The sequence below is a fragment of the Orycteropus afer genome, unplaced genomic scaffold (genome assembly GCF_000298275.1).
Source record: "Orycteropus afer afer isolate SDZICR_OR568_19922 unplaced genomic scaffold, OryAfe1.0 scaffold00827, whole genome shotgun sequence".
NCBI lineage: Eukaryota > Metazoa > Chordata > Mammalia > Tubulidentata > Orycteropodidae > Orycteropus > Orycteropus afer.
This window is the reverse complement of record NW_006922414.1, coordinates 707,176-719,931: the sequence shown is the minus strand read 5'-3', so window position 1 is coordinate 719,931 and position 12,756 is coordinate 707,176. Positions and strand designations below refer to the sequence as shown.

General features: G+C 39.3%; 1 protein-coding gene across 1 annotated transcript in view; it reads right to left on the bottom strand.

Moving 5' to 3' along the window:
- The window catches only part of UBA2 (ubiquitin like modifier activating enzyme 2), a 65,226-nt gene that overhangs the window by 9,002 nt on the left and 43,468 nt on the right, over positions 1-12,756 (bottom strand). Inside the window, exons 13-15 of the mRNA XM_007957950.2 lie at positions 11,484-11,639; positions 9,378-9,474; positions 7,012-7,117 (exon numbers count right to left, since the gene is read on the bottom strand). Of these exons, the coding sequence (XP_007956141.1) occupies positions 7,012-7,117; positions 9,378-9,474; positions 11,484-11,639 (359 nt within the window). The remainder of the gene's footprint in view (positions 1-7,011; positions 7,118-9,377; positions 9,475-11,483; positions 11,640-12,756) is intronic.

Below are 12,756 nucleotides of genomic sequence, written 5' to 3'. Positions count from 1 at the left end.
ACCTGACACAAGCCATGGTATTTCCAATTGCCTCGTATGCATGTGAGAGCTGGACAATGAATAAGGAAGACTGAAAAAGAGTTGATGCTTTTGAGTTGTGCTGGTGAAGAGTGCTGAAAAGTACCAAGGACTGCTAAAAGAACTAACAGATCTGTCCTGGAGGAAGTACCCATGAAATGCTCCTTGGAAGCGAGAATGGCCAGACTTTGTCTCACCTACTTTGGTCATGTTGTCAGAAGGGACCATTCCCTGCAGAAGGATATCATGCTTGGTAGGGTGGAGGGTCGATGAAAGAAGGGTAGGCCTTCAATGAGATGGATTGACACGGTGGCTGCGATGATGGGCTCAAGTATAGCAGGGATCATGGAGCTGGCGCAGGGTCAGGCAGTGTTTTGTTCTGCTGTGCATGGGGTCACTGTGAGTCAGAAACAACTCGACAGCACCTAACAACAACAACAGGCAATGGCCCTGCCCTCCAGACTATAGTGCTGGCCACGCTATCTGAATTTTGGGTGGAGGTCTCTTGACCCTGGACTTCAGCTCTGCCTTCCAGGCCCACTGTAACATCAACTCTGCTCCCTTGGCTTTGGGTAGCCCCATTATTCCAGTTCATCTGAGTGGTGCCCTCACACACTTGGCCTGGCAGGCCCAGTTCTTCTACCCCTTGGGCACAGCAGCCCCATGCCTCAGCTCTTTACAACCCACTGGTACTGATACACAACAGCCCCACACTCGAATATCAAGTTGGTGAAGATCTGACGATCAAACTAGGAGGCTGTGGTGGGTTCAGCCCTTGAAGCTCCAGAGGCCATGGTCCTACCCTTTGAGACTGAGGCAGTTCTGCTTACTGTTTCCTTGGTGTCTGTAAGAGGCCAGCCCAGCCCTCTGTCTTGTTCTAACAAATATAAAGCTCTTCAGCTCTACCAACTGGTGCTTAAAGGCAAGCCACTCCACCAGGAACCCCTGGAACTACTGCCCTGATATAATCTTTAAACCTTAAACCAATGCTATCCCCTAAAATCTTCTTAAAACCAAACAATAGTTTAATCTAGCAGGTTAAAAGGTCTTCCTAGAGTATTATAACCAAAGGCATTCCGCTCTCTTGCTCTGTGGGCTGTAAAGTCTGTAGCGCCTTCTCATGCTGCTCTCCTGTTTCTGTTGATTTTGATGCCTCTGCTGCTGCTGTCTCTCGTGTTACAACTCTCCTCAATTCCTTCTATGCCAACACCAGAATTACTTTTCATGGCCATAATTCCAGCAACAGTCTCTTCAAGGCAGTCTAAGCTTTTACTACTAGGTACCTTGAAGCTTTTCTAAGCCTCTAGCTGTTAACCAATTTCAAAACTACTTCCACTTTTTAGGTATCTGTTAGAGCAGCATCACATTCCTGGTACTAAAGTCTGTCTTAGTTTTCTAGTGCTGCTATAACAAAACTAGCTCAAGTGGATAGCTTTAATACACAAAAATTTATTCCCTTACAGTTTAAGAAGGTGCAAGTCTCAGAGTTATCATTACAAGTTAAAACAAATTTTGGGTGGACAAAATTAAATCCCTGACACCATGCATAAAAATACAGTATTTTTCAAATAAAACATGAATAGTATACAGACAAAACAGCAGTATTGGCAAAACAACTGGAAGCAAGTGGGAACACAATAACCATCTTTTATGTTTGCTGCATACTATCCTAAAGCCTAAAGTCAGGGTGTGTTTGAGTGTATCAATGAGCATGTACAAAAGTGTGCCTTGTTCAACAACAGATGAATACACCAAAGTGGAGGACCACTTGCATTTTAATTGTGACAAATATACACACACATGAATGTTCTGTAATGTTTTTTTATGAAGGGGGTAGAAAGTAAAACAGAAAAAAAGAAATACATGTCTCAAGAATCTATACGCATTGAGCCCATTAAACTACTGCTCTGAGATAAACTTTAAACCTTAAAGTTTTTTAAATTTTGTTCCACATTTTCTCTCCCACTCTATCCAGGATCTGAACCTTTTCAGACTGGCTGGCATTGGTAACTGGGCACCATCTAATTCTTCTGGTCTCAGTATCATGAAGACTAAAGTCCTTGTGGTTCATCTTATCCTTAGACTAATTGTTTCCAGATACTTTTGATTTTCATCACTCTTCTCTGATTCAGATGAAAGGAGACCAATAGTTGCATCTTAGATGGCTGTTCGGAACCTTTTAAGACACCAGTTGCTACTCACCAAAGTAGGGTGTGGAAAAAGATTTTCATGTACTATGTTGTACCAATTGAACATGATGTCCGCAGAGACTATGGTCCCAATTCAGCAGGCCTGATGATTCTCCCTCTCAGGGTATATGGTTGTCTCTGAAAGATTATTCCAACTCTGTCTTCTGTTGCTTCTGTAATGTGTGTGGCCAATTTTGCAGCACAAATGCATATGTAAGGTTATCTTTGGCCAAATCTATCCTTGGTTTAAGGCATATTACTGTTCACCAACCCCCACCTAATCTTCTCACTTGTCTATGTATTTATCCAGAGCCTGGTGTTTGCTGTTAATGGTAATGCAGTATTGTACATTTACTAGTTTTCTGTATCTTATGTGTACTTTTCAGTGTCCTTCCTTTCTCTAATGTCATCATGCTGGTCACAGATTCTTTCCATATCATCCCTTCCCTCACCCAAATCAACATGTAATCCAAAACTAGTCCAAAATTTTCCTTCCCCTTCCCTCCTATCCTTGGTAACCAACAAAATGAGTTTCCTTCCCTAAGTAAACCTTTCCTTGACTTTTTACAATAATGAGCTCATACAATATTTGTCCTTCTACAATTGACTTATTTCATTCAGCATAATGTCTTCCAAATTCATCCACGTTGTGAGATGATTCATGTATTCTTCAGTATTCTTTAATGTAGCATAGTATTCCACTGTGTGAATGTACCAGTTTGGTTATCCATTCATCTGTTGATAGGCATTTAGGTTATTTCTATCTCTTTGTTACAGTGAACTATGTTGTGATGAACATGGGTGTGCATATGTCTGTTTGTGTTTTGTCTCTCACCTCTTTAGGATATATTCCTAGTCATGGAATTGCTGGATCAAATGGTATTTCTGTTTTCAGTTTTTTAAGAAACATCATACCATTGTCCATAATGGTTACACCATTATACAGTCTCACCAGCAGTATATGAAAGTTCCAATCTCTCTGCAACCTGACCAGCATTTGTTATTTTCTGTCTTGTTGAACTTTGCTATTATTGGTGAGGTAAGATGGTATCTTGTTGTTTCAATAGCATCTCTCTAATGGATAATGACCGTGAGCTTTAGCTCATGTATTTGTTGGCCATCAATACATCCTATTTAGTGAAATGTCTGTTCATGTCCCTTGACCATTTTTTAACTGGGTTGTCTTTTTGGTGTTGAGGTATTGGGAGTTTTCTATAAATTTTGGAGATAAGTCCTTTATTAGATATGTCATAGCCAAATATTTTTTCCCCAATCTGTAGGTTCCCTTTTTACCCTTTTTAAGAAGTCTTTCAATGCACTTGAGATTTTAACTTTTAAAGGTTCCAGTCATCTAGTTTCTCTTCTTCTGCTTTTGCATTTTCAGTTATGCTTGATAGTCTTTTTATGCTTTAAATTAGGAGCCCTAGATTTGCCCTTATGTTATCTTTGCTGAAATTTACAGTTTTGGGTTTCACATTTAAGTCTCTGATGCAAATTGAGTTCGTTTTTGTGTACAGGGTGAGGTATGGGTCTTGTTTCATTTTTTGCAGGTGGATATCCAATTTTGTTGTTAAAGAGGCTATCTCTCCATTTAATGGGTTTTTGATTCCATTCCATTAGTCTATCTGTCTATCATTGTACCAATACCACACAGTTTTAACTACTATGGCTATATGTTTCCATATGAAATTAGTGATTGTCTTTTCCATGTTCTTAAAAAATGTTGATGGAATCTGGATTGGGATTGCACTGAATGTGTAGATTTGCTTTGGGTAGTATTGATCTTTTCACAATATTCAGACTTCCTATCCATGAACGAGGCATGTTCTTCCATTTATGCAGATCCCTTGTTTCTTGTAGTAGTGGTTTTGTAATTTTCTTTGTGTAGGTCTTTTGTGTCTCTAGTAAGATTTATTCCTAAATATTTTATCTTTTTGGTAGCTATTATAAACAGTATTGTTTTCCTTACCAGAGGCCTCTTTGTTGATGTAGAACAATCCAACTAATTTTTGTATATTGACCTTGTATCCTGCCACTTGGCTGAACCTATTAGTTCCAGTAGTTTTTTTGCTGAGTCTCTTGGGTTTTCAATGAATAGGAACATGTCATCTGCCAATAGATATAGCTTTGATTTCTTCTTTGCCAATCTGGATGCCTTTTATTTCTCTTTCTTGACTTACTGTCCTGGCAGGGACTTCCAATACAATGGTAAATAGAAGTGGTGATAGAGGGCATATTTGTCTGATTCCCATTCGCAAGGGGAATGTTTTGAGTCTTTCTCCATTAACAATAATGTTGGCTGTTGTCTTTGCATATATGCCCTTTATTATGCTGAGGATTTTCCCTTCTATCCCTATTTTGCTGAGAGTTCTGAACAGGAATGGGTGTTGGGTTTTATTGGATGCCTTTTTTGCATCGAGTGATAGGATTATACAGTTCAGTTCTTTTGTTTTGTTTATGCTGTGGATTACACTGACTGTTTTTCTGATGCTGAACCATCCTTGCATAGCTGGTATGGCCCACATGGTCATTATGTATTATTTTTTTGATATATTGTTTGATTCTGTTGGCTAGGATTTTGTTGAAGATTTTTGCATCCATACTCATGAGGGATATTGGTCAGTTGTTGTTGTTGTTTGTCGTCGAGTTGGCCCCAACTCATAGCGACCCCTCCTTGGGTTTCCGAGGCAGTATCACTACGGAAGTAGGATTGCCCAACCTTCCTTCCGAGGAGTGGCTGGTGGGTTTGAACCGCCAGCCTTCTGGTTAGCAGTCAAGTGCCTTAGCCACTATGCTACCAGAGCTCCCATATCTGTAGTTTTCCTTTTTAGTGGCATCTTTCCCTGATTTTGGTATCGGTGTTATGCATGCTTCATAGAATGAATCTGGGAGTATTCCAACTTTTTCTATGTTCTGGAATAGTTTGAGAAATATAGGTGTCAACTCTCCCCTGAATGTTTGGTAAAATTCTCCAACGAAGCCATCTAGGTCAAGACTTTCACAAATTCATTTTCCATACAGCAGTTCATACACATTTTGTCTCATGACACTGATTGCAATTTCCCACAATTTAACAGGTCTCTTCCTACTTCTTCCCAGTAGTTACCTCTTCTCTGTGTCCTTCTCTCCCATGCACTTCAGTTCCTTGAGCTATCTCCCTATGCAAACGCTGACCTTCTGTTCTCCCATGATCGATCACTCCAGGTAGTATATCTACTTGATGTAAATGGTTCACATCATACATCTGTCTACTGTTTGGCTGGAAGCCACAAGAGTGCGTTCAATTCCAGACCTATAAGTTGTCTAGGGGCCACAGTCTCAGGGGTCTCACCAGGCTCTATCAGACCAGCAAACCTAGTCTTTTTTTTTTTTTTTTTAAATGATTTTTGAGTTTTGTTCCACACTATTCTCCCACTCTATCCAGGATGTCCTGCACTGATTGCTCTCCTAGTGGTAACTGCATATCATCTAGTTCTTCTGGTCTCATGATCATCTGGTGTCATGGTCACAGTCCACCATTATTTCTATACATCTTTGGTTTTCTTCCTTCTTTGCTCTGGATGAGGAGATCCATCATTGCATCTAGATGGGCGCTTGCCCACTTTTAAGATCCCAGTTGCTACTTACCAAAGCAGGATCTAAAACAATGTTTTTGTGTTGTGTGTTATGCCAACTGAACTTGATGTCCCCTGTGACCATGGTCCCAAGCCCACAGGTTCAACTACTCGCTCCCTCTGGGTAGCTGGCTGTGGCTAAGAAGCAAGCATAACCTTGCCCCTTGTTGGCTCTACTACACACCTGGATATTCTTACAGCACATACAAATACACATGTAAAAATACTATTTGCTAACCCTACACATGGTCATAGGCACACTATTCCCTGCTTGGGCACTGGATAGGCATTGTTCAGCCTGTCCACTCATATATCCACCCTTAGATCAATGCTTGCCATCACTGACAACACAGTACTGCACATGCAAAAGGATTCATCTTTGTTGTCAGTACCTCCCATGTACCTCTTCATGTCTTCCTCTTCCTCAATGTGCTTATCCCGTTTCAGTTACCTAGTGCCGCTGACAAGGATACACCACAAATGGAATGGCTTTAACAAATAGGAGTTTATTCTCTTATAGTTTGGAAGCTTTAAGTCCAAGTTAAAAGTGCCAGGCTCTAGGGGCTATATGAAAGCCCCTCAACCTTGGGGTCCAGCTCTGCTTCCTGCTCCTGGCCCACTGGAGCTAGAGGTGTTTCTTCACTCAGACAACTGCTGGCTGCTGAAGCTGAGAAGCCCAAGGTTGACAAGTAAAAAGGCACAGTTCCGGTATTACCAAACCACACAGCAGGCCATTAATTTAAGTCCATTTAAGTCCCAAGGTCGGCAGAACATGGCAGACTGCTGAACAACAACATGGCTACATGCAGGGTCTAAGTGTGCCATAGGTTAGAGACCATTCCCAAAGATACTGTTTATAAATGGGAAGCAGGCCACATACCCAAAGGCAGTTACTCAGTTGCTCCCAGTAGATTCCACCACGGAATTGATTAGCAGTCTCATCATGGGGAATACTATATCCAGCTGTGCAGCCACTCAACCAGGCCCAGCCAAGTTGACACACAAACTGAACTACCACATCCCCTTTATTTCTGAATTACCAAGTAAGGCAGTGGCCAATTCCAACAAATATACTGTATATTTGCAAAGAACAGTAGAGATTAGGGTAAGAAAACATTTTTCCTCCACTTTAACTTAATTTTATAGTTCAAGTAATTCTTTACACTTAAAAAAATAGTTACAGTTCCTACCTATGAAGGATGTTGATCAACAAAGTATAGTCCTGAAGGAAGTCATCTGCTTGAAGCCGACTACCATTTCTAATTCCAAACTCTGACAACTTCTTGTGATTATTAGCTAGAAAATATTAAAGTAATTTAGATACTTTAATTAATTATGCCTTTGTGGAACACTCAGGCAATTTTAAATATGCTAAACTCCATTTAAAATTCACAAAAACAATGTCAATAAGCTCTATGAGCACAGTCTTTTTAATCTATCATGATCACTGCTATGGCCCCAGGACCCAGCAGTGGTGACCCATTAGGAACTTAGAAATTCAACTCTGAATACTCAACTACCAAAATGACTTCAAGAGGACCAAACTGAGAAATTCTGAGAACTTTCTCCCATTCAAACTAAATTAATGCTTGAGTTCTAGAGTCAGAACCTTTTAGAGATATTCCAAATACACTCTACTTATAAAGAAGTTATCAGTGCCAACCTCAGTAAACTTAAATTTTAGCTAATTTTGTAATTGAGAAATGAGAAAATCTCAACATAAAGACAAAAGTGCTTATGTAGGCCTCCCAAAAATAATCATTGCCATCTACTTTTATCCTCCATGTGTCATTTCTGCTTCATTTTAATTATCTCCAGTATGCAGCTTGCAGTGCTTGGCACCAACTGGCACTCAATAAACCTTTGCTACATGAATTACAAATAATCCAATAACGGAAAATCCCTCCAACCAAATTTCTGGTGCCTCTACCTCCTTCTACCTGCTCTAGGGCCTTTCTGACTCATACTGCTTCCTCATCTTGCTCCCAATGTATGCTCCCTTCTCACAACACTCAGTCTACTTTATGACTATAAATTCCTGAATATTTGCTCTGTTAGGACACAGACTGTATAGAACTTAATGATTTGTATATCCTTAGTACCTGACAAACACTAAGTACAGAATATATATTTAAAATTCTGGTTAACATAGTTAAAATCTAATGATCTTTTTCAGTTTTTACCATTTCTTTCATTCTCTAAAAGGAAAATACTTAGAAAAGCCTTCCCTATTTTGACTTTGAAATCCAAAATACACTGACAGTTTCTTCTAGCCTGTTTACAGATTTGTTTCTTATTTTAATTTTTAATCTATTTGGAATGACTTTTGGGAATGATACTTCCTACCCAGACTTCCATTACCAAGCCCAGTGCTATATACTCTTCTTCACACATCCTCATTCACCACAAACCTTAGGCTCAATATGTTCAAAAGTTAATAAGGGTTCTTATCTCGGTTAATCAGCATCATCTCTGAAGCTAGAGTTCTGGCAACCACCCTATTTCTAGGCCAAACAACAGTGCTCTCCCTCTTCAACTAAGGAGAAAGAACAGTGTATGGTTATGGACAAGCACTTTTTTTTTTTGGTGACAACTGGCTAGAATGTGGTCTGAGTATTCAACTTGACTTCTACCAAAACAGGGTAAAGCATGGCCTCCAACTAAACATGATCCAATACCCCAAGTAAACTGACAAGAAAGTAAATCTAAGAATCCTAACACTAAATCTCAATTTTAAGAAGACTTGAAATTTGAATTCCCATCAGGATCTAGCATAGTGCACCAAAGCAATGATCACTGAACAAACACGTAAATAAGTAAAGTTAATATACAGGTAAAACAGTGTTCCCAGCTTTCTAAAATAAAGTTAAACTGTCAAAAAGTGGGATATGGAGATCAACTAAAATGGTAACCTAGGAGATAAACTGCAAAACTGACAGGGGTACTCAGAGTCACTGGTATAGTATGAAGGAGGTAAACTGTGATGTGATTTTAACTAAGAAAGCTTAATCAGAAATAAATATCTTATATCTTGTATAACAAATGTATTAACAAAATGACCTGCTTGAACTTTTGAAAAGGAAAGTCAAAACTGGGCATTGGTTTTCAGCAATATTTTCTGCTATAGAGTAGGGACAGACTATCAAGGCTTCTGTACTCTCAAACAAAACACTGAATAGCCTTGTATTACCCTCCCCACTCTGATCTAACAGCCAGAGCTGTCACCTCATCACTAATTTAGCTCCCAGATGAGGAGTTTCCTTGAAGTAGACAAGAGTATGTGGTCACTGCTCTTGTAAGTCGTAAGTATCTTGTACACTAAGTTATCAAAACATAGTTCAGAGAACTTGACCAAATCTGGGGCACCATGATTCCATGGAGTTCCCAAATATGAGACCGTGGTGACTCCAAGGCACTGCTCCCATGGCCAAACATCTCCTCCTTCAGCTACATTAAACTCAATTCCACAGGTGTGAAACTGAGTAACATTTAGTGAATGGATAAACTAATGTGCACCTTTAGGTAAATGAGGGGAGTAAATGAATGTTTCTAATACCTTCTGTTTCTCCCTCTTCCGAAGATATTAGGATTGTTCCTTTCCCATCTTCAATTTGCACATCTGGTGCTACCATAGCAAATTTTTCTTTTACTATCTGCAGGGGGGGCGGGGGGGAGAGAAGAAATCCAAACATTAAAATAAATAATTAAAGATAATAACCTAGAATTTTTTCAATAAAGGTGCTCACTTTCCTCTTCCCCTGGAAAAGGGACAACTCATACTGTAAGATACCTTGGGGTAAGCAAGAAAACCAGTGGGAATTCACTCAATTGTCTCATGCCTATGTTCCAGCCCTGATGCAGATAAAGTTAAATAAACTTCCTCCAAAAGGGGTACTGAGAACTCCTTAGTTGGGTCTTGGTATTTTATCTTTCCTTGCAAATTAGGTACTGAGCTAGACACTGACATGTTTTATCTCACTCAGCGCCTGTACCAACTGTATAATGGCAGGATTTTATAGATAGAAAAATTTCTCATGAACCTGATTCTCAGATAGCCTTTCTGTTTCAAGTTCCATTTCTCTTTAAATTCTAAGATGCATCAGGAGAAATAACATTCTTTTAAATCCTATCTGCTCCTATAAAACAATGGAGGAATGCTCTACAAATTAGAGGAATTACTTTTAAGCCCAAGAATCAGTAGATACCAACTGAAATTACTTTCTATGAAAGAAGTAGCTCAATCACTCTCTACAAGGCCAGTACAGAAGACTGGCTATTTCCCTACCCATCCAAAATGTAATTTCAAATCAACCTGCCCTGTGTAACCAGTACTGGGATAAAGTCCCTTTATCATCAAGCAGCATTTAGAGCCACAAAGATCTAGTCCTCTTATCTCAGGAAGTATCTAAATATTTAACATTAGGATGGACATAACAAGAAGAAGCAATGTGGAGTCATCCCAAAAGTCTGTCATTTGAATCATTTCAAAAATTTTCCCTAATGAAGAAGCTAACATAACCAATTTAGGAAGAAGGAGCATATCAACAGACTGTATCTTAAACTCCGATTTCTCTCATTCTGGCTCTATAGATGAACCCAGGTATACAAATGTCCTATCTTATCAGGGACTATAACTTAACTCACCAGCATCTGGTCATACGGGAAAAACTGCATACTGTCACCAAACCTTGAAGGAGCTCTGGTGGCACAGTGCCTAAGGCATCTGATTGCTAACCAGAAGGCTGGCGGTTCAAACCCATCAGTCACTCCGTGAAAGTAAGGCTGGGCAATCTACTTCCATAAAGCTTTACCACCTTGGAAACCCAAAGGGGATCACTATGAGTCAGAATTGACTTGATGGCAGTGAGTTTGGTTTTTTTTTTTTGGTCAGCAAACTTTAACACAGCTTCTTACTTTGGTTGTGATGGGAGCTCTGGTAGCATAGTGGCTAAGGCACTTGACTGCTAACCAAAAGGCTGGTGGTTCAAACCCACTAGCCACTCCTCGGAAGAAAGATGGGGCAATCTACTTCCGTAGTGATGCTGCCTCGGAAACCCAAGGAGGGGTCGCTATGAGTCAGGTCCGACTCGATGGCACATAACAACAACAAAGGACTGTCCAGCATCCAAAGTACCCCAAATCCTACAAGTTACCCATGTATTAAATACAAAGCTAGAAATTGGAATTTTGCTCTCCTGGGAAGGAGATCCTCATCATCTTAACCATTTACACTGCATGTAAAACTTGTATGCTCACTGCTATAGCTAGGACCATCTCCACACTATTCAAGGGTACCTCTTGTCTGACCACCAAATACAGAATACATCCACTATCTAGAAAACAAAGAGAAAAGATGTAATCTGCTGGCTATGGTACTATGGAGATTTGCCCATACCACCTATGGGACAGATTCAGCCAAATACATCTATTACTTTTTGGGGTATGAGGCATATATTCTGGAACCACAGAGAGAAAAGCCAGCAGGAATTCAAATAGTAAAGCAAGCCATGAAGTCAAAGCAACAAACCACAGCAGTCACAGCCTTTCAGAATAAATATGTAGCTTTTAGCTTTTATCACTATAACAGGCAAAAAAAGAACATGGCTATCTATAGAAGGAAAATGGAAAACTCCGTGGGAAGACAACTAGTCCCAGTGTTTACCTTATCTTGTAATGTGAGAACAGTCACTTTATGAACATTCAGCCGCACAGTCACCTCTGGCTTGCTGGCACATACGTAACAATTGGAGTTGGGAGGATCTAGTGCACAAGGTACAAGGAGTTTCTTTCTTGGGTTTGGTAGTTTATTCAAAAAAATCTTCAGAGAAAAAGAAACACAAGCAGAAATCAGAAATGTGAGATACTATTTTATAAACTATTTGATCAAAAACCTTGTTTACTGTACATCCAATAAAAAATAAATGTTTTCACTTAGATAGCAAGGAGGATAAGGAAAACCATAACCTTAAGAGCCTGATCTTCCAACCTTCATTTCAAATCAGCTAGCTTTTTAAAAAGGCTGTGCTCATTGAATAAAGACTCCAAACTCTTGCAACCTATAAGAGTAAGGGCTTAGTCATACTAGTTTCTAGTATCATCAGTAAATCAGCTTCCTCTTACCAGTTTTAAGCCAAACTTCTGTCTAAACTAACTAATGATAATGCTTTCACAAACACAGAATCAATGTGACTGCCTTTCTTTTTCATCTTCTATCACTATGATGAAAACATTTATATAATTAGGAAACCCAATGGAGTTGCTATGAGTTGGAATCGATTCAACAGCAGTGGGTTTGGTTTTTGGTTTTAAGTGCCTCTTTATCATTTCCCTAATGCCCAAAGAAAGTATGAGTTAAGGTGAATAAAAAATTTTAACTTACAGTACGGAAATGAAGAAAGGCCCTAACCTCACACTACAAAGTTTTAAGAACACTGTCAAGATTAAACACAAAGATCATATCCAGGATGATTCTATTTATAAGAAATGATCAGAATAGGCAAATCTCTACAGACAGCAAGCAGATTAGTAGTTATCTAGGGCTGAAGGTATAGAGTTTGAGGGGGGATAGCTAAGGGGTGTGGGGTTTCTTTTAGGGATAATTAAAGTGTTCTAAAATTGACTGTGATGGTGGCTACAACAGTTCTGTGAATATACTAAAGCCACACAGACATGATTTTAAGAATTCAGTAAAACTAGTTTCCCCTTCCATTTACCAGACAAAACTAAGAGAAGCAAATGTGCTTTCCATTTTGCTTTAATTTCTAAGTTTAGTGTTTAGTTCAAAATATACTTAAGATATAACTGGACATTTATTATGGTAGCATAAAGAAAGGTGATCCCACAGAATGTAGAAATTATAGAACAATATCACTAATATCACATGCAAGTAAGATATTACTGATGATAATTCAGAAACGTTTGCAGCAGTATATTGA